The sequence below is a fragment of the Uloborus diversus genome, chromosome 3 (genome assembly GCF_026930045.1).
Source record: "Uloborus diversus isolate 005 chromosome 3, Udiv.v.3.1, whole genome shotgun sequence".
NCBI lineage: Eukaryota > Metazoa > Arthropoda > Arachnida > Araneae > Uloboridae > Uloborus > Uloborus diversus.
In genome coordinates, this window is record NC_072733.1 from 68,220,130 (window position 1) to 68,241,462 (window position 21,333).

The 21,333-nt window shown below is 31.6% G+C and overlaps 1 protein-coding gene across 1 annotated transcript in view; it reads right to left on the minus strand.

Moving 5' to 3' along the window:
• LOC129219203 (tripeptidyl-peptidase 2-like) overlaps positions 1-21,333 on the minus strand; it is a 299,058-nt gene that overhangs the window by 141,307 nt on the left and 136,418 nt on the right. Inside the window, exons 17-18 of the mRNA XM_054853529.1 lie at positions 7,326-7,426; positions 3,838-3,992 (exon numbers count right to left, since the gene is read on the minus strand). Coding sequence (XP_054709504.1) covers positions 3,838-3,992; positions 7,326-7,426 — 256 coding nt within the window. The remainder of the gene's footprint in view (positions 1-3,837; positions 3,993-7,325; positions 7,427-21,333) is intronic.

Consider the following 21,333-nt stretch of genomic DNA (forward strand, 5'->3'; position numbering starts at 1 on the left):
AAATTCCCTGTAAGTTAAACTGACTGCATCATGAAACATTAAATCTAGAATACTTGTCAAGGAATATAAATTTAATCGTCGGAGGGGGCGGGGATTTTTGTCTTCAGTTCCCCTTGTAATCAACACAAAATATATTTCAAAACTGAAATATTAAAAAAAAAAATTTAATGACTAAATGAAGTTATTTATTGGGAATTTTTTTTATATTAAATCAATTAATTCAACTATTTTCATAGCAAAATACATTTAATTGACTAATTTGCTTCATGAGTAATAAATACATTAGTAACACTGTAATTCACTGTGAAAATCAAACATCCCAATGCGTGAGAATTAAATATTGTTCAAGACAAGATTCCTCCATTGAAAAAATGCACCGTTCATGCCAAAACCACGTGACCTATGACGTGTCGCTCAGCTGCCGAAAGCTGGTCCACACAGTTACAACATATGAAATTTTAAATTTCTTAGATTTCTCCGGGACCCCTCATCAGATAAAGACAAAATTAACATGGGACCATCTGGAAAGTATACCCTTTCAAACAAAAAAAAGAATTTTTTCAAATCGGTCCAGTATTCTTGGAGTAATACGAGAACATACATAAAAAGCCGCAAGACGAAATCATAACCTCCTTTTTTGAAGTCAGTTAAAAAGTCTTTGTTTTGTTTTAGCATCATTAAGAGCAAGAAAACTCATTTAAAATGCTTGATAACAATAACAAAAAGATGAATTATAAGTATGAAAAACATTTAGATAATAGAAGAGCATGTGCTAAAATTTAAACAATCAGGCAAATTAAAGATAAACATATGCAGAGAATATTATAAACATCTCTTAATAACTTTAACAAAGATCCTTGATACCAAAATTGAAATTCTGGAAAGGAAGGTTTTGAAAAGAAAACAGAACTGACACATCAATACCAAAATACTATAAACATCAGTCAAAGACTGAAAATGAAATTTCTAAAAGGAAACAGATATAGATGGAAGAGAATGAAACTATAATAGAATCCCTAATTTTTTCAGACCTAACTGCTGATTTACTACACAAATAACATAATTTTTAAAAAATATTCTTCATATTTATGTCAAATAACTTATTTAATCAAGGGGGGGGGGGGGTCTTGTGACTACAACATAAAATAGGTAAATAAACAAAAAAAATTCTATAAGAGAAAAAATAGTGCCCAGTCAGAAAAGAAGACAACAGCCAAATTACATGCACATCATCACCTCAAAGCAACAGTAGGGTATCTTACTGTTATTCCTGTGATTAGGTGTCTTACTTTTGCTCTGAGGCAACTATATGCAGTAGAACCTACTTTATCAAGACTAACTGGGACCAAAGGCAATTCGGATAATTTGGGTAGTATGGAAAATAAGCAAAACAAATCCTTAAAAAACAATTAAAACTTTTATTATGTCAAAAAACAACGCTTTGTAAATAAATTACACAGGATAGTTTTGCACAATTCACACATTATATAGTTTTATCATACACTTGATTATTAATAGTTTAACTGCAGTGGTGTGAGACTGACATGCTAATTATGCCATGATGATTAGGTTGCAATAATTTATAGCGCAATCTATGCAGGAGTTGTACAGTTCATCAAAATTAGAAACTAACGTTTAGCACACTTATACTCGTAGCTTAGCTATCATAATTTAAAATCATTATTTATGTGAATGTAAAACTTTTTAAATTCTACAAACTTCATACAGATAAACCAGAAATCTGGACAAACGAGGTTCTGCTGTAAGCACAAAAAATTAATTTAGAAAGTTTTTTATACTAAAAGCAAAAGTCTAGAAAAATATGCCTGCAGCTACACTTTCTAGTAACAAATCATACAAATGTTTAACATATTTTTAATAAATGGAATACAACGTTTATATGCATGTCTTCACATTTACCTAAGAGATATTATTAAACATAGAACAAATCAGAAATGGAAAGAACATGAAGCAGGAATTCTGAACCAAATTTCAATATCGAAATCCGAAGAAAAATGCGAAACTTAACATTAAAAATCGTAGAAAATAGTACTGGAAAAGTTTAAAAGAACAATCCCCACTGGTATGCGAAAAACAGCATTTTATAAAATCTTAAATTTCATTAGACTTTGATTTATTTGATTTGAAAAAATGTCGTGATTTCTGTAGACTCTTATGTAACTTTTGTTCATTTTATATGCCTTTGCTCTATGCTCATTTTCATCAGCTTGACAAATTTTGCACCCCCTACATCATTTTCTGTAAAATCTTTATTTTGGATACCTTCTTTTAACCTGGGAGAATGAGTGCTTCTTGAGCATATGTTAAGATGTGCAGGGGGTTATTGAATGACTGCAGATAAAAATTCAGTCCTACACTAATAAGAACATTATTTATCTACTTGTTTGCTGTTAAAACCATAATGTTTTATAGTTTTTGACATTAAAATTTACTTTTAGATTTGAGTGTGATTCATAAATGAACTTTATATTGCATTTATAATGAAAGTATTTCTATATTTGTTCTCTAAATCAAGTTCATAGATACACCGCAGATAAGAATGCTTTACGTGAGTTTTACAAACTTAATAAAAAATATAATGCTGTTACTGGTATTTTTGAAAGAAACTTGTAGAATTAATGGTAAAAATGGTTTATTTTTCATTAAAACTTAAAAAAAGAAAAATTGTTACATTCAAGACAATCTCAACTCACTTTATTCCACTTTATTTTGCAATAAAAAAAAATCAGACTTGCTCACTTAATTTAAATAATATCTATCCCTTGTCAATTCTGCATCATATTCCCTCAAATTTTCATGATCTCAGAAATTCTCCTAAAAAATCTTGAGCTCCATTCTTTTATTGATAAAACAATCATCTTATTCAATTTCAACAAAAAGTGTATATCAGCAACCTTTTTCTTTTCAAATGGGTTTGGCACTGCTATATTCATGAAAGAACTTCAATGTAGATCTGATAGAAACAAATTAACCGCATTGGTCTGTGGAACAAAAGGAAGGTGCGCAGGGTCATTTTATGACCCCAGTAACTGACTAAACGAGTATTAGTCGAGTACAAATGCCTGAAATGTCTTCAAACTGTTAACAAAAGATAGATGGGGGACTAACTCAGCTACTTATAAGAAAACAATGAACTGGTGGCTAGTTTTTTAGCAATTATAATTTGCAGAAGGCCTGGGGTCATAAAATGATCATCACGCGTCCTCCTGAATTAATTTTTCTTTTTTTGTTTTTGTTTTTTTGGCTAACAGCTTTACAGAAATATTTTATTTTATTTTATTTATTTTTTTTGCATATTTTCTTTATTTTGCATTTGAACTGAATTGCTACCAAGTTCTTCACTGCTCTTTAAACTCTTTTCCATTTTCTTCATTCCAATTTGTTTTTCTTGAAACATCCCTTGCTTCACCTTTTTTCTGTTATCTTCCATTGTTCTTTTCTTTTCCTGTGTTCCTTGTAACTCTTATTGGCATTTCAGTTTTGGTTTTACCTTTGGCATGCTCGATTGTGGGTACACGTGTACTGCCAAGATCAGTGCCAGGGGAGAGGGGGATTTCAACTTACTTGCTTTTCTGTTCCTGTGGTCCTGATACTGAGTTGTGTTTTTTATGTTCATAAGAAATGTTAAATGGATATTTGTCACTTAAGAATTTTAAAAAAGTGACAAGAAAGGTGATGAAATAGGCATTTTTAGTGACCAATGAAAAAAAATGCTTCGGTGGGACCTTGCAATTTTAATGAAAATTATATTTATCCATAAAATAGTAGAAAAAAAGATTAGAAAGTTAAGTAATTTTTAAGAAAAATTTAACTTACTTTTACTGATAAAGTGCATAAGTACTCCTCTTTAGGCCCTAAACGCAGCATTTTGTAGTACTCCTGTGCCTTACAATACATTTGTGGGCGGATTTGAACAGCATGGACAACAACGCAACAACTATTTTTTGTATCACAAGAAGCAACACGCAATGCTAAAAAGAAATTGCTTTTGAATCATTTAATAATAACTAACAGTTTCCAACTTTAAAATCTGCTAAATGAATGGTGTCAAAATTTAAGTAAAAGACCAAGACCAGAAAAAGTCTTTGCCATTGAAATAAAGGAAAATCTGTACAGTATGAGAGAGAAACCCTAAATTCATAACTTAAAAAAAATGAAATCATTACAAAAAAGGGAGGGAGAGTCAATAAAATTATTTCCCACCAGCAACACAAGATGATAAACCTACATTTTACTGATCACAGGTAACCAGTTTTTTTTTTTTTTTTAATTGAAAGCTTTATGAACAATGCCACCAAAGTAAAGGATGCCAAAAATACCTTTGTATTTTAGTTCAGTAGACTTTGCATGGCATATAATTTAAGACTTTTTTTAAAAAAGAGGACGAACCAGAAACCAGATGCTAAAAGATTGCAGCTGAATTACATGCAATGAGCTAAAACTGCGTAAGCCTCTTTTCCATGTGCAAACGATAAACAGTATAGATCATTGGCGGCATCGGGAGGGTGGAGGAGCTATGGCAGTGCTAACTATTAAGGATTAAAAGAATGATTTTTCTTTCTGAAACGAGAGTGGCATTATGTTAGCCATCTGGAAGCTGGCTAACATAACGCCACTCTTCAAGAAGGGGTCTAAAGGTATTGCTGGGAATTATAGACCTGTAAGTTTGACTTCGGTGATTTGTAAGATTTTCGAAACTTTGATCAAAATTAAGATCATGATGTTCTTAGAGACTAATAGTCTGTTGACTAGTTTGCAGTATGGTTTCAGGAAAGGTAAATCCTGTACTACTAATTTATTGCATTTCTACGACAAGGTTACCTCAGCTTTAGATAACAAAAAATGTGTGGATGTTGTTTACATTGATTTTCAAAAAGCTTTTGACAAGGTACTGCATGTTGCTCTTCTCAGCAAGTTAGCTGACATTGGAATAGGAGGAAAAACTTTACTTTGGGTTAGAAATTGGCTTACTGGTAGGAAGCAAAGAGTAGTTGTGAGAGGAAATCATTCTAATTGGAGTGATGTTTTAAGTGGGGTTCCTCAGGGATCAGTTTTAGGGCCTCTTTTGTTTATTATATTTATGAATGACATCAATGAAAATATTTCTGGAAGCATGAATTGTTTTGCTGACGATGTAAAAGTTATGGGGATTGTCGAAAATGAAGAACAAGTAAAACAGCTGCAAGAGGATTTAGATCATATTACTAAGTGGGCAGATAAATGGGGTATGGCAGTTAATGTAGGGAAATGTCAAATGCTACACTTAGGTCATGGAAATAAGCGTATGAGATATCGTTTACAGGGTTCAGTCATAAATCAGGCAGAAAATGTTATGGATCTGGGTGTCTTTATAAATCAGGACTTCAAGTTTAGTCAACAGTGCAGTATTGCTAGTAACAAAACCAACAAAATGCTTGGGTTCATCAATAGATCTATTTCAAACAAATCTAAGAAAGTTCTTCTGCCTTTATATAGGAGTTTAGTAAGACCTCATTTGGAGTATGCTGTTCAGTTTTGGTCGCCTTATCTGAAGAAAGATATTTTTGTATTGGAAAGGGTTCAAAGAAGGGTAACTAAATTAGTAAGGGGACTCTCAGATTTAGATTATGATACCAGACTTAATAGGCTTAACATGTATAGCCTGGAGCAAAGGAGAGTCAGAGGGGACATGATTCAGTTATTTAAATTTATCAAAATGAAAGATGTAAATGGATTAAATTTTTGCGGGGAAAGCAGGACAAGGGGTCATTGTTTTAAGCTATTTAAATCTCAGGCTAACTTGGAAATCAGGAAAAACTACTACTTTAGCAGGGTCGTGGGCACTTGGAATAGCTTACCGGAAGAGGCGGTAATGAGCAAGGGAGTGGATAGCTTTAAGAGGGCCATTGATCTTCATTGGGGTCTAATTAATTGACTAGGACCAGCCTAGCTGGGCCCAGAGCCTGTTGCTGGTCGTCACATTTGTATTTGTATTTGAAAGTTACAAAAAAATAATAAACTAAAACTGAAAAAAATTAACTCAAAATACTAATAAATAAAAAATTCTAAAGGAAATGGGAGAAAGAAACAATAAACAAGAGTCTCCCTTGAAAAACAGGATACAGTCATCCCTCGCGACTGCACGTTTTGACTTTCGCAGCTTTGCTCTATCGCAGTTTTTTATCAAACATATTCATTAGTCTTTTCAAATTGGTTTCTGTAAATTTTTTCCTTCAAAAGAGTTGGAAAATATTAAATCTAACTAAGGCAATATCTACTTAGGGGCCATGTAAAAACCAGTTGAGGGGGGGGGGGTGATTTATAAAAGCGCTGAAGAAAGTGTCAATAATCAGTGTTGATTTTCAGTCACTAAACACTTTGTGCAGAGAGTATATTATTGTATTATTCAGAGGTGGAATTGGCATGTTGCAATTGCAAGGTGCCAGCACAACTTTGGTACCCCGAAGGGTATTTAAAGAGGGACATGAAAAATGTTATAGACAGTTTTGTTCACCGCTAAGGGGTCGCAAAAATTAAACTGTAACAGGCTTTCAAACCTGTAACTTTGCCACTGGTATTGTTGCAAGAGGACAAATTCATTTGTTAATGGTGTTGAACTCCCCTTTTCCTAACAATGAGCATTACCTTCTATAGGGAAAGAAGGCAGAGATGTTCCATGGAAATCACGCCACTCATTGCACTTATTTCATTATTGAAACACAGTGTACTATTTAGTAGGTTAGTGACAGGGCGTTAGACCTGTGTGTCTAATTTCAAGTATAGAATTATACCAGTATTTATAATACCGTCTAATATGTCTTTTTTCCCTCTTACTTTGGGTTACATGAGCGTAATGGTGACTAAAGTGTGTTATTTCACATTGAGATGGCTCTAATTAAGTTTACAAAAGCCCATTTAAAATGTCATAAATGAGTTTCTTATGCTCTAACTGAGAAAATATTTAATTTATAACTAAATCCTACTTTGCAGAAATTCACCTATTGCAGTTGAGCCTGGAACGGATTAACTGCAATAAACAAGGGTTGACTGTAGTTGATAGGTCTGCAATAGTTTCAAATACATACAAAACACAAATTCATTTTGATAGAAGAAACTAGCATTTGCAGTGTAAAATGCAAATATTTTCAGCTGCTCCATTAGTAAATTTTGCATTGCATTACATTTTAAAAAAATAGTTTTGTTTACATTGATTCATTACTTTCTTCTTTTTGTGTTTGTACTTATATACAATTTTAAACATTTGTAATATCACAATGAAGGTAAAAAATGCAGGAGTTAAAAGAGATAAGATACTTTAATTTTACCAGCAGATGTTGCACCAGCAGGAACTTCAATGAATTCTCTAATAACTTTTCCTGTTGGCAATGTACAAGATGATACATTCCAACAAGCTCCGTCATTCAACCTAAAAATATAGTTAAATATCACTTCGTAAAAGCCTAAAGCTAAAATCAAAATGATTGATTCAGAAAAGAATTGTACTGTACATTGTCACACCCACACTAAGCATTTACCACAAAGCAAAATGAAATAAAATCATTAATTTAGTGAAACAAACTCTGATTTGGCAAAAGTATTGTTAGTGAACAGAAAATTATCCGAAATTTCCACAGAAAAAAAACCTTGATCTTCAAAATCAAGTGAAAAGATTTAAAAATACGACTAGAGAAAAAAAACTCCCAATAAATGCCTTATTTATTTTAAGTGCATGCTGCATCTTTAAAATACATATGTTTGCATGATTCTGACCTAATTTTTAAAATATTTACATAACAGAAAGACGGGCCTATGTAGCTTTGCTAATTGAAGCTGAGGTTGTAAATACAATTCATTTTATATCTAGAGCACAATATTATAAATCTTAAATTAAAAAAAAATCATTTAATTCAAATTGCTATTTAAATCATGATTAAATTATGCAATTGCATCATTCATTGCAATTTATAACATTTTTTTCAAGCTGATTTAAATTGATGGGCCCTGAACATAATGTATGTAAATTCATTTCAATTTTTAAATATGCAGCAATTTTTGCTAATATTTTTCAAATTAAAGTATGTAATATACAAATTTAACGCATCCAACATAGAATTATTACAGATGCGGGAGATTTAAGTTTCATTTAAAATAATAAAAGTTCCATTGATGAACTTGGCTTAAACAGTTTGATACCTTTGGTGATTTTAAAACTTGCCCAAAAATAAACTAATATGAGTATAGAGTTATAACATTTAACTTGCGAGTTCTGTTTATATACCTTAGTTTTAAAGCAGTGTTTCCCAAACCACTTCGCGACCCCCTTTTCACCGACTAAGAAACTCGCGACCCCCTAAGTATCCCCCATATATATTTTTTAAAAACATATTATATATATATATATATATATATATATATATATATATACAGTCGACGCTCGATATAACGACCATCCCCGTCCTAGAGAAAAAGGTCTTTATAACGAGTGGTCGTTATAAGAGGTATAAATTAAAAAAATGTACACCGTCATCATGCATGCCCATAAGTAAATGCCCAAATGTTTTTTATCAAAGGAATTTTTAGAAAAGTAGTGTGCAAAATATTATGACAGAATATTAAACAAGTTTTAAAGTAGAAAACATATGGAGGAAAATGTTACACACTTTCAGATCTACTACTACTACTACTACCACAACAATTTCTGAAGATAAAACCAGAAACGGAGTTCTGCTGTTTTAGTAGACGTGATTTTTGCAAAACATTATTTTCTGTTTCAGATATAGGTGATAAATTTTGTTTCTCTTGCTTTCCAAAGAAACATTTAAAAGTCCCTCGAGAACCCCAAATCTTTAAAAATACTAGATTCAAACACCAAACTCCCAATACATCTGTCAACTCCCTTTTCTTAGGAATCTGGAATTTTCTCGATTTTTCCACCCATTATTTTTTCTGTGCTAGCTGTGGTGAATGGTAATCTCCCCCCCCCCCCTCTTAAAGTAGGATTTGACATTGAAAACTTCAGGCAGATGTCCGTAAACAATAATCAATGTCATTTTAAGCTACAAATTTGTTTTATTGGAAAGAACACAAGAAATAGCGTCCGCTGATTCGGTCGCTGTATTGGATTAGACGATACAGAATGGTCGTTATAACGAAAGCAAATTAACATAGAGTTTATAGGAACAAAGTTGGGACTTCTACCACTGGTCGTTATAATGGGACGGTCTTTATAATGTGTGGTCGTTATAATGAGCGTCGACTGTATATATATATATTTGTGTGTGTGTATGTGCTGACATTGCACATATTTTACATAATAACCCAAGGTGCTTGAAACATTGTATTTCAGCTTAATGTGTGTGTTTTCTTTATTTCTACAATAAGTGAAGCTATTAAAAAAAAGATAGTCTAGATAATGTTAAATACAGTCATTCACAATAACTCGAATCTAAAGGGGACGACGAAAAACTTTGTTCTATCGGAAGTTCGACTTACTGCTAGTTTGGGTTTTCGACATTTTAATATTAAAAAACATCGAATATTTTAATTAATATGTACATATAACAGGCAAGTTCAGAACTTAAAAGTTTTTAAGCACAATATGCACAGTTTAAATTAAAAATATTGTGAGAAAAAAAAATCAAAAGCATGGTTTTGATTTTGATACTGCTAAAACTACTTGATTATTTTTCGGGAAAGGTGCACATCTTCACTTGTTTCAAATTCGGATTCATGGATTCTACCGCTTCAGAAGTTTCTTTTTTTCTTTTAATATCATTGACAGAGTACTTGCTTGGACATCTTTAATAGTAAAGAAAACTCACTCTGTCTCTCAGGAACTTATCAGCAAATGATCGAACTAAAGAAGGAAGGGGAACGCATCTTAACTTAGGTAAGCCTTTGAATAAAAAGTACAGTCAGTTGACTTGACAGCTTAAAAGCAAAATAGCATAGTCCAGCAACATGTCAAAGTGTGTAACAGTAAAAAAAAGTACTGTAAAAAAAATACTAACTCATTTCTGCATGAGTAACTCCTTTAGCGCACATTGGCTCAACAGGTGCTCTTCTTGCTATAGACTTTGGAGGTCTATTGTGCAGGAATTGCAAGTGATGGTGAATTAATTTCTCTCTCATAGTCACTTTTTTCTTTTTGTCGTTCCTTCAAAATAAATTTGGAGTCATCTTTGAAAACACTTCGAGTTCAAGGAAGTTAACTTCGAGATATTGAGAATAATTAGCATAGAATTCAAGACAAAGGGTTCGGGACTTAATAAAAAATTCAAGTTATAGTAATATTCGAGTTATCAGACTTCGAGCTATCGCGAATTGACTGTATATATTTCGGCACTTTCAAAATTCTTGTGTCCTAGCAGTGGCGAAAGCAGGATTTGAGTTTCTCCAACTTTCAATGAAGTGAATGAAGGCATTTTCTTAAAAAGGCTGTCTCGAGGTCAAAAAATTGGGAAGATGCAGTTTTTTTCAAACGTATGTATAGCAAGATACAGAGGAAGATTCCTGTTTTATATTTGGAGGGGGGCGGGAGGGAGGAGTTGGTGTTATTACTAGCATTATGAGCAATTGAATTAAGAGAATTGCGTTATATAAGCAGAGAAAGAGAAGAGATGTTCAGGAACTTTTATCAATGGTCCAAGCTTGGAGACTTGACTTTGAAATTTCTCGAGTTCCCAAAAATGTAGTTTTAAACGATTTTTAATGATAGGGGAGGAGGAAGTGGATAAGGTTGCTCTCTAATGTTTCAAAGATGAAAATGATATGTTCTAAATAAGCTTAGTTGTAGACTATATTTGCTGAAATTTAAGGAAGAGAAGGGGTTTGGGTGTGTCCTTTCCAAGAAAATTTTTTAGTTTGAGGTTCTAAAAATGAAATTATAGGCCATTTTAGTAAACATTAGAAAAAAGATTTGGGTACGGAACCTCCTTCCTGCTCCCCCCCCCCCCCCGGAATTTTTTTCGGAATTGGTGTTCCAAAAACGAAATTTTAAACGAGTTTTAAGGATGTGTGCGGAAGAGAGGAGATCTCGTGTACTCCCAAAAGTTTTTTTCGAAACTTAAGTGTGAAAAACAGAATAGAAAGTTACCTTTGACGGAAAAAGGAAATGTTCGTCGACTCTCACCCGGAACCTTTTTTTTTGAAATTTAAACCCTAAAAACGAAATTTTATATGATCTTTAACTATGTGAAGAGGAACAGCAGGCACTCTCCTGGTCTTTTTTTCAAAATTAAAATCCTAAAAAAAACATTTCTTGGCTTTTTTATGAAGTTCGAGGACGGGAAAGGCTTTGGGGCTCTTCCTCGGAATATTTCAAAAATTAAGTTTTAAAAACGCAACTGCAGGACACCTTTCAGGATAAGGGTTGGGTCTTAGAGAATCTCTCACAGAAATTATCGAAATTGGAGTTCCTAAAACGAAATTTTATACGACTTTGGAGAATGTTAGAGGGGACATTCAAGTAAACTTTCGGGACTCTGTCTCGTATATTTGTAGAGATTGAAGACCCTAAACCAAAGCTTATGATAATATAAGAGGATGTTCTGAGATCAGGTACTCGGGCATAAGAGAAGGGAGGGGTTGCTGTAGCCCCATAGCCCTTCTCCTGGATTCGCCATTGCGCTCAAGTATAGATGCTAATCTTAAATGATGCTATTTTTCCCCTATGTATTTTAATTTTTCAACTATGCAATGATGTATTTATAGGGATAATGTCATGACCCCATAAGAAATGCTTTGCAACCCCTTGGGGGTAGCAACCCACAGGTTGGGAAACCCGTTTTAGGGGCATCATTTCTGATAATGAAAATAAATGTACAGTCAAACCCCAATTAAGTCTCCCACACTTTACAGTGGTAATTCTGTTATACTACCATAATTGCGCCTAAACAATAGGATTTTTTGTGCAATCTGTCCATTAAGGTACCAACTCATAGTAATGCCAATCAATACCGTGCAACAATAAATATTTTTTGAAAAAATTCTGACAGGTTTTTACACTAAGCTGATGATGGCAATGGTGGTAACAAAAATTGCATCACCCGTGCCACAAAGGAGAGAAATATCATCTCGACTGCATTCAACACACAGTTAAGCACCCCATATCCCAGATGATTTGGGGATGTATTTCTGATCAAGAAGTTGGTGGGCTTCACTTTGTGCAAGGAACAGTAAACGCTCAGGTGTATATTGGCATTCTGGAGGAGGAATTGCTTCCTGCTATCCAGGATCAATTTACTTCAGTTCCAAACGTCATTTTCAAGGATGATTCTGCTCCGTGCCATAGGGCAAAACTGATAAGTAACAATTTAAAAAACTTTATCCTACCATTAGACTTAAATTGACATGGGGTTAAGTAATTTTTTTTCTCTAAACTCACAGGCAGGTTCAGAAATGGAAAAATGAGCATGGAGTCAGCAGTTTGCCTTGGCCCAGAAACAGCCCTGATCCACCTAAATAATTATTGGATTCCTGCTGTTAAATGTTTATTTCATAAATTTTGCAGAATTTCACATACATTCATCGTTAATTGGTCGACCAAAACTTCTCACATAATCCCATAGTTGTGAAAATGCGAGGGCGATGCAATTTTTTTTACCCGCGCTGTATTTGATATATATTTTTTACAACAAACAATTAACAATTTCAAAATTATAAATGAAAGCAGATGCAAAACGATCAAGGCAAAACTACGTCAATATTATGAAGTCGCGAATGAAAGCAAGTTTTTCATATACCGATGGAAGTCCACTTTTTTAATCAACATTCATATCAGCAAAATTAATTATTTATATCAGATTTCGAGCACCAAAATGAATATTTGTATCAGTTTCATATCAAACAAATGAAACCTTTGTATCAGATTTGAAGCATGAAAAAGAAAATTTGTATCAGTTTTACATCAAACAAAAATAAAATTTGCAGCAAGTAAGTCATAATTTATAGTGTTTTTTAAATAGATAATATGTAGCCGAGGAAATTAAATTCCAAATGTTAAAAAATGTATTTTGCACGAAATTAGAACTAAAATTTTTGGTCATCAATCAAGTAATTGTGCGCACATAAAAAAAAAAGCTGCAAAAGCACATGTTACTCAAATAACATTTATTTTTTATTTATTAAAATACATAAAATGAGCTAATCTAAGATAGCATACATCAAAATAACTTCCCAGTTAAACAGTAACTTAAGAGTTAACTTAACCCCAGTAACTTAACAGCTAAATATTTACAAGATGCAGAAGGGTTGAAATCTCAACCACAAGAAGGAATTTTTCACAAAGAACATGTAGTCAATATTGTAATGGTTAAGTTGTAATGGTTAAGACAATGCATTATTTTTAAAAGATATAACATAAAATTAATAAATCTACCATAGCAAATGTAAGAATAACTTTGATTCTCAAAAATAAATGTTTACAAGATGCAAAAGATAGAAATATCAAACACTGAAAGAAATTTTTCATGATGCAAGAGTTAGGCATATCATACACATGTTAAGCCTTAATGAAATTTTTAAGATCTTTCAAGACTGCATGCAACACTATTCACTCAGAGATCAGAGGAAAAGCAACAATCAGTGACTACGAGAGTTCAGAAACATTTCTGATCATTGCATAGCAAAAATAAAGCTTTGACGCAACCAATACAGGAAAAAATGCTGTTTTGGTGCAGGAAAACATGTAAACACTTTTGTACCACTTTGTATCAGATTTTACAATGGGTGCAGTTTTGTGCAGTGCTTTGGTTCTTGAATAGTTTATAGTACCGATAAACTTCATCCTGTAATAATGTATCAGATCATTTCAGTTCCTGAAATTCCGATCGGTCAAAATAACTTCTGTTTATTACAATGATGTATTTCACTTTACTGCACATATTTGGAAAATTTTAACAATATCTTGCAAAAAAACCAGGTTCGAAGTTAGCAGGTCAACTTATGCACAAGACAAAATTTCTGAAATTTTTTCATGAACTACTCTTTAAAAAAGAAACTTAAAAGCCCAGATATTCCTAATTTTGGTCTAATCCTCTTAAATAAACAGTATAAGAATCAATACCAAAACATTCCAATATTATTTTATATTGTTTGAACAATAGAAATCTTTGGTCATTTAAACCGATAGCTATATTGTTCAATAAAAATCAATTTGGTTCAGGGGCATTTATCTGTTTGCCAAAACTTTGAACTATCAAGTCAGATTTAAAGGGGAAAGTAAAAGAAGGGCATGAGCAACATGTGAGCTGGACCTCCCCCCCCCCCCATTTCAAAAAACAAATCCTTTCATAAATAAATTGCAGGTGCTGGAGACGTCACACTCAGTCAGATTGGTTCAGATTTGTTTTTGGAGCAGGGAAAATCAAGGTTTGTAGCAGAAAAAAAAACATGCAGCTTTTATTCTTTTGTGTTTTAAGACCTTGAAAAAGAAAGAAAAAAAAGATAAGAAATTAAAAAGTTGCAAGTTTTATATCTAACCTGGTAAACAAAGCTGTCCAAAATGTTAAGAAAGGCTAAAAATAATTCCTGCACTTGAGTAACTCAGCATTTCGAGCAAGTTTTTTCAGAATAATTGAATTCTCTGATTTCTGAAACCTAACATCATCTTAAGCTTTCTTTCATAAGCCATAGCTTGGTAAAAATTAAACAAATCTTTGGAACTAACTCTGACCCATTCTGACTGAAATTTTTGAATGGTCGTGGCAAATGAATACAAGTGCTATTCCTTAATGAAGAATAAAATATAATAAGGGGTGAAAATAACCATCAACAGAGTTATTAAGAGCAGGAATCTGAGAAACTGTCACGCCTAGCATTATGAGGTGGTTCATGCCATCTCAGATTTTCTCCCCAAAATAACCAATTATTACTTATCTTGTTGAAAGCCTAAATCCAGAATTTTTTGTTCTGAAGTTGAGTTGTTCAGTTTTTATGGGATCCTAAAGGTCAATGCACGGCAGCAAAAATTCAGCAGATTTATAAGACATGGAAATTGCTATGAGCCACAATTGTTGCTGAGAAAAATTTGCCTCCAAATTCTTTTTATGTATGAAGGATAGAAGGTTCAGATTTTACAAAATGGAATGCTAAATTTGGTGGCAAGTTGTTTCTGCAAGGTCAATGAAGGTCACAAACAAGTGGCATTTTTGAGGTCCAAAAACAGATTGCACCTTTCAGTTGCCACGCCAAAAGTACTATCACTTGAAAGGTAAGTATATGCACTATAAAAAATGCATAATTAACAAGGTAAATTTAATGTGCTTTTAGTTACATTAGGCTGAAATAGGGAAAATATCACATTTTACTGATATTCAAACTGTCGTAACTCCTTGTGCAAGCAACATATTGAAATATTTTTTTTACCCTTGTTGTACCCTATTAGTGGTCTTACCAAAATAGTAATTTCCACTGTAGCGAAATGCTTTAATTTTTTTAAAGAAATTAATAACTTCACCTTTTTTTTTCTTTTTTTGTCATCCCTTTTTTATTTTTTCATGCTATTTGCCTGAATTACTGGTATTTTAATAATATAGGTTACAATATAAATTGATATTTTATTGTTCTGTGAGACACATATAATGATATTTTTGACATTCATTTAATTTAAACATAAGACAGTCATCACATTTAAATTTTGTATATTTAAGTACAAAGTGATTTAGTCAACATTTTCAATGTTATTACATTGAAAATTACGATGTCACATCAGCAAAACATGTCTATGATGCACTTGCTTCTAAAGGACGTATGAAAAATGCCAAAATTTCAGTTATACAAATTAATAAAGAAGAATGTTCCATTGAAAGAATTAAAGCACCAGCTATCCAATCATACCATTCTATCAAATTCAAAAATAATGGTTAATATTCTGAAAGTATTTTGAAATTGGATCAGGGAAAGAAGTTATGTATAGCAACTTGAACTTTAAATGATTTTTTTCAAATAATTCGCCCATTTAGCTCAGAAAAAAAAAATGCAACAGAAATCAGAGAATGAAATATGTATGTATTGGGCCAAAAATTCTTAAGTTTACATTTTTGTCCTGCAGACAACTTTACTTGCACAATTGAAACTATCGATGAATTTTCAATTCATATAGCAAGAGGCGAGTACAAAATTACTATACTTCTCTCAGGAATGGATAAAGCTAAAAATACATTTGCTAAAAGAATGGAGACTATTACAAATAAAAAAGCTATTCAATTTATTATCAACTCTTTTGAAAGTGCTACTGGATAGAGTAGCTATGCAATGTTTTCAAGTCAGGTTTCACAATATGGGTGGGCACTAAAGCCAAAAAAAAAAAAGTAACACTGCTGAACCAAAATCAAAAGCAATTTCTTCTTGAGTGCTTCAACAAAGGAAATAAATGAACAGCTCATAATGTTGTAAAAAATGATGAGGTGTTTGACTGTTCAGGGAAAGAAAAAGTTTATCCCAGAAGAATATTTAACACAAGAACAGGTTCTGTCCTATGTTAGCAGAATGAAAGGGAAGGCTAAATATTTTGATGCTGAAATGGATGACAATGATGAACTTTTACATTTCACACTTGAAAAAAATATAATTGCGGAAAAGGAAAATATCAGGGACGAAATCCACCTTTTTGCAGAAGTAGAAAAGTAATTATTTATCCATGCATTTTATGACTTTGCGCCTAAACATAAAAGTTGAAAATGTCAAATGTCATGTGCAAATTTAAATGAATATTAAAAGTGGCACAGAACATTAAAATATCAATTTATATTACAAACTATATTATGAAAATACAGCAATTTAGACAAATAACCACGCAACCCTAGCAAAAAAACCACAAAGATAGAAATAGGAAGTTTCTTTTTTTCTATCTTCTATTTTCATTCTTTTCTTTTTTTTTTTCTTAATTTAAAAACATTGGATATTCAATTTCCATAGTATTATTGTTATATTTCGGATTTATTAACAATTCTGATATTTCAGATTTATTTACAATGTAGTGGTAAGTATACAAGAGTCAAGAAACAAAAAAAGAATATCGTTTTGCTGCTAATTATGTTACTGAAGTCAATATAGATATAAATTTTAGAAATTGAATCAATAATGTTTTAAAATATACTTTGTCAAGAACAAAAATCTAATTTATTTTACTATTCATTTCTATTTGAATGTTAAAAATGTGATAGTTCCAAAATAAGTAGCTTTAAGAAGAAAAAACAGCCTTGAGAATAAAGTTTTTCAAAAAAAAAAAAAAAAAAGACTTTCCTTTTTTCTTTTAGAGAAATTTTCTGGTACTTATTCATTTAAAGTGCCATGATAAAAACAAATTCAGGAGTCTTAGATGGAACTATAGGTTTGATTTAAAAAAAAAATCAATGTAATAACAATGAAAATGTTGACTAAATCACTTTGCAATTAAATACACAAAATTCAAATATAATTAATGTCTTATGTTAAATGAAAGTCAAAAAAATAATATATGTGTTACAGAATAATAAAATATCAATTTATATTGCAAACTATATCAATAAAATCCCAGTAATTCAGGCAAAAAGCACGAAAAAACAAAAAGCCATGACAACAAAAACAGGCTAAGTTATTATTTTTTAAAAAAATTTAAAGTATTTTGCCACAGTGGAAATTTCTGTTTTGGTAAGAACACTAATAGGGTATAACAAGGGTAAAAAAAAATTTCAATATGTTGTTCGCGCAAGGAGTTACGATAGTTTGAATATCAGTGAAATGTGACATTTTCCCTATTTTGGCCTAATGTAACTAAAAGCACATTAAACTTGCCTTAGTTAATTATTTTTTCTAGTGCATATACTTACCTTTCAAACGATAGTACTTTTGGCATGGCAACTGAAAGGTGCAATCTGTTTTTGGACCTCAAAAATGTCACTTTTTTGTGACCTACATTGACCTTGCAGAAACAACTTACTACATATTTAGCATTCATTTTGTAAAGTTTGAATTTTCTATCTTTCATACATAAAAAGAATTTGGAGGCAAATTGTTCTCAGCAACAATTGTGGCTCATAGCAATTTCCATGTCTTAAAAATATGCTCAATTTTTGCTGCTGCACGTTGACCTTTAGGGGCCCATAAAAACTGAACAACTCAACTTCAGAACAAAAAATTCTGGATTTGGGCCTTTAACAAGATAAGTAATAACAGGGTGGCGACAGGAACTGTGAAAAAAAGTTCCCTGACTTTTCCCTGATTTCCCTGATTAAGTTCACCAAATTTCCCTGATTTACGTTACCAATGATAATGGTTTTCTTTCTTTGCCCTACTTGAAATCCATAGTATGTTTGTATAAAATGCAGTATTTTAAACGTTTTAAATTGTGTAAAGTTGTTGAACTAAAGGTATATTTTTAAAATATGCTACTTTTTTAATAAAATGGTTAAAAAAAACATATCAAGTCATTTTTTTTGGGGGAAAAAAACCCTACAAAATAGTATATTAAATTTTTCTACAATGGAAAGATTATAGAGAATTAAAAAAAAAAATACTATACTTCCAGAAACCACTTAGCATAAGAATTTTAAGAAACTATTAAAATCACTCTTAAAAACATATGTGTATTTATGATAGAACTAAAAAGTAATTGAAATTATTTTGAACTAAATTTTCAAACAGTATAATAATTGTTGCAAGAATAACAAGCAAAAGTGAAATAATAGAAGTAATGTAGTTATTCTTATATAACTAATTGACATAATTATGCAAAACAGATGAAACCATTTGACATCCATTCATATGGAGCTTTTCACTAATCAAGAACATGGATTTTAATGAATGAATGCAGCATTTTAACAATAAAAAATAAAGATATTTACTTAAGTTACTTAGTTAACTCTATTTCAAATGATTTCAGTATGTAATGAAAAAAAAATCTTACATCACTTTTGTAACAAACTTTGAAATGCAAGGGGGAAAAAAAGAAATAAAAAAGCAATTAGTTAATTTCAAAATATATAAAAGAAGAATACAACTTGGTTATAAAATAAAAGAATCACTTAAGTCCGAAGAAAAGAAAACCTTTATAATCTGCGGTGATAACAAATAATATAACGGCAAAAAACAAAGTTTTTTTTATTGAAAGTTCAATTTTATCAATCAAATTAAAAACAGGAAGAAGTAATAATTTTTAAGCTTTTATAGTATTAATTCAAAAACCAAAGATTTTTTCTTGAAATTCTGATTACAGTATGCTAATTACTTCTAGACAATGGAATAAAGGCAAAGGAGCTAAGGCATTAATGAAGGCTTCCTCTTTGCCTGTATGGTTGTTTATTTTACGTAGCATTGAAAGCGTAAAAGGAAATTTTAAGCTAGGTAAAATAAACAACCTAACAGACACAGAAACAATCTTAGGAAGTTCATCCTGTGAGGAATAAGTAAGATTCAATACTTTGACGTTGAAGAAAAAAAATGCACAAATATGCGGCAGTGCATAATCACACCTCATTAATTTTACTTTTTTTTTGAGCAGATAATTGGCGGAAAATGCGTAGGGAATTAAAATACTTAATTTTGTAAAGCAAAAAAAAAATTTTTCCTTCATAAAATCAATTTTCCCTGATTTTTTGTTATTTTTTCAAAATTCCCTGATATTTCCCTGACTTTTCCCTGATTAATAAAGTTCCCTGACTTTTCCCTGATCTCCCTGATTTCCCTGATCTGTCGCCACCCTGTAATAATTGGTAACTGTCTGGAAGAAAATTATCAGGGGTTATATAAAAGCAGATACAATTGGATTTCAATATGTATAAAAAATCCTGTCTGGTGTGCAAAAGATGTGCAAATTTTAAGCCTAATGCATGAAAGATGGCAGGAATGCCATCTATAGAACAAATATGTTTTGAATGTCTTAACTGTTGAAAATGGTCAAATAACACTTTTTAAGCAGCTTGTAGCAGATTTTTCTATTTGGCACTTTTCTGCACTATCAATGTAGAAGTGTGATCACTGCAGTGGAAAAAACAATTTTTTTTTTTTTTAAATCCACTTCAGTGCAGGTTGATTTGGCAATAATGATACTTAGTGCTAAAGGTAAAATTAAAAAAATATATAATAATTTATTTAAAATTTTTGGCAAAATTCCATGCTTCTTTTCAAACCAGAGAAATTCTGGTTATTTCAGGTTTCCCAGTTATGTGGAAACACTGTGATAAGAGCGTTACACACAGGTACGTGTCTAAAACTGAAATTGCATTTTAGGGAAAACATGCGAGCACATAATAGAATATAAGTTGCGTAAGACAAAATTGCATGCATAAAATATAAAAGGTAAAACTTTTTAGTTGAACTGTAGCTTTTACAGCAATTTGAATGTTTTAGAACCAATGAATGAGTTAACAGCAAACCCTCATTTACTTGGGTTTATTTTATGTGGATTTGATTATACAGTTTTAAGATTTGAAGCCTCTATTTTGTTTTACGCAAATGAATTTTGATTTCACTTGGCAGTGGCATTACAAACCAGAGATAATTTTCCCCTCCTTCAAAGTTCAAACTTCTGAGATTGCAGATAATAGACAATGGAAACATTTTAGCATAGTAATAAACCAGCTCGGGTCAAAGAAGATTTTTTGTGATTGCTTTTAGAGCTCTTTCATTCCAGAAGTAAAGTTATTAAACTCGCACAATTTAGAACTCGCTGTAGAAGAGCTTTTGGAAGTGACAAATAAAGACAAAACCAACGAATATACCGGCATCAAGGACACACAACTAAAAACTTTCACATTGAAAGTTTGGATCCATTCCTTGATATTGGCAAACATAGATGGCAAATGATGTTTCTGATTTATTAGTGAAGGTAGATTTTGTCATGTAAGTGACACAGTGAATCATGGATTAGTTAATGCCTTACAAAGAACTTACAAAAATGATTAATGATTCGCAACAGAGAGATCATAACCAGCTTTTTTTAAAATATAAACAGTTCATTCAGGTTTTCTTTATGCATGTTGGACATTTGTATCAAAATTATTAAACATTAAATGTGTTACTGATAATAAATATTAAATTCATAGAATAATTACTAGAATGAAGTTTTTTTTTATCTATGGAATCTAACCCTTATTTTCATACCAATTTCATGGAACCTAACCTCCCTCCCCCTGTGTAAAATGAGGGTCTACTGTAATTTAGGCTGAAATCAAGCATGAAAGCTCAGCTCTAAGAGCTACATAATTAAGTATCTTATTATTTTTTTTTAGTTCAAGAAGATTATCATAGCAAAATAAAATCTTATGGAGCTTTAATGATAAAATGTGATTGTAAACAAGTCTAAAAGAGTAGAACATAAAAATGAGTCCATGAAAGTAATGAGAGATACTAAGT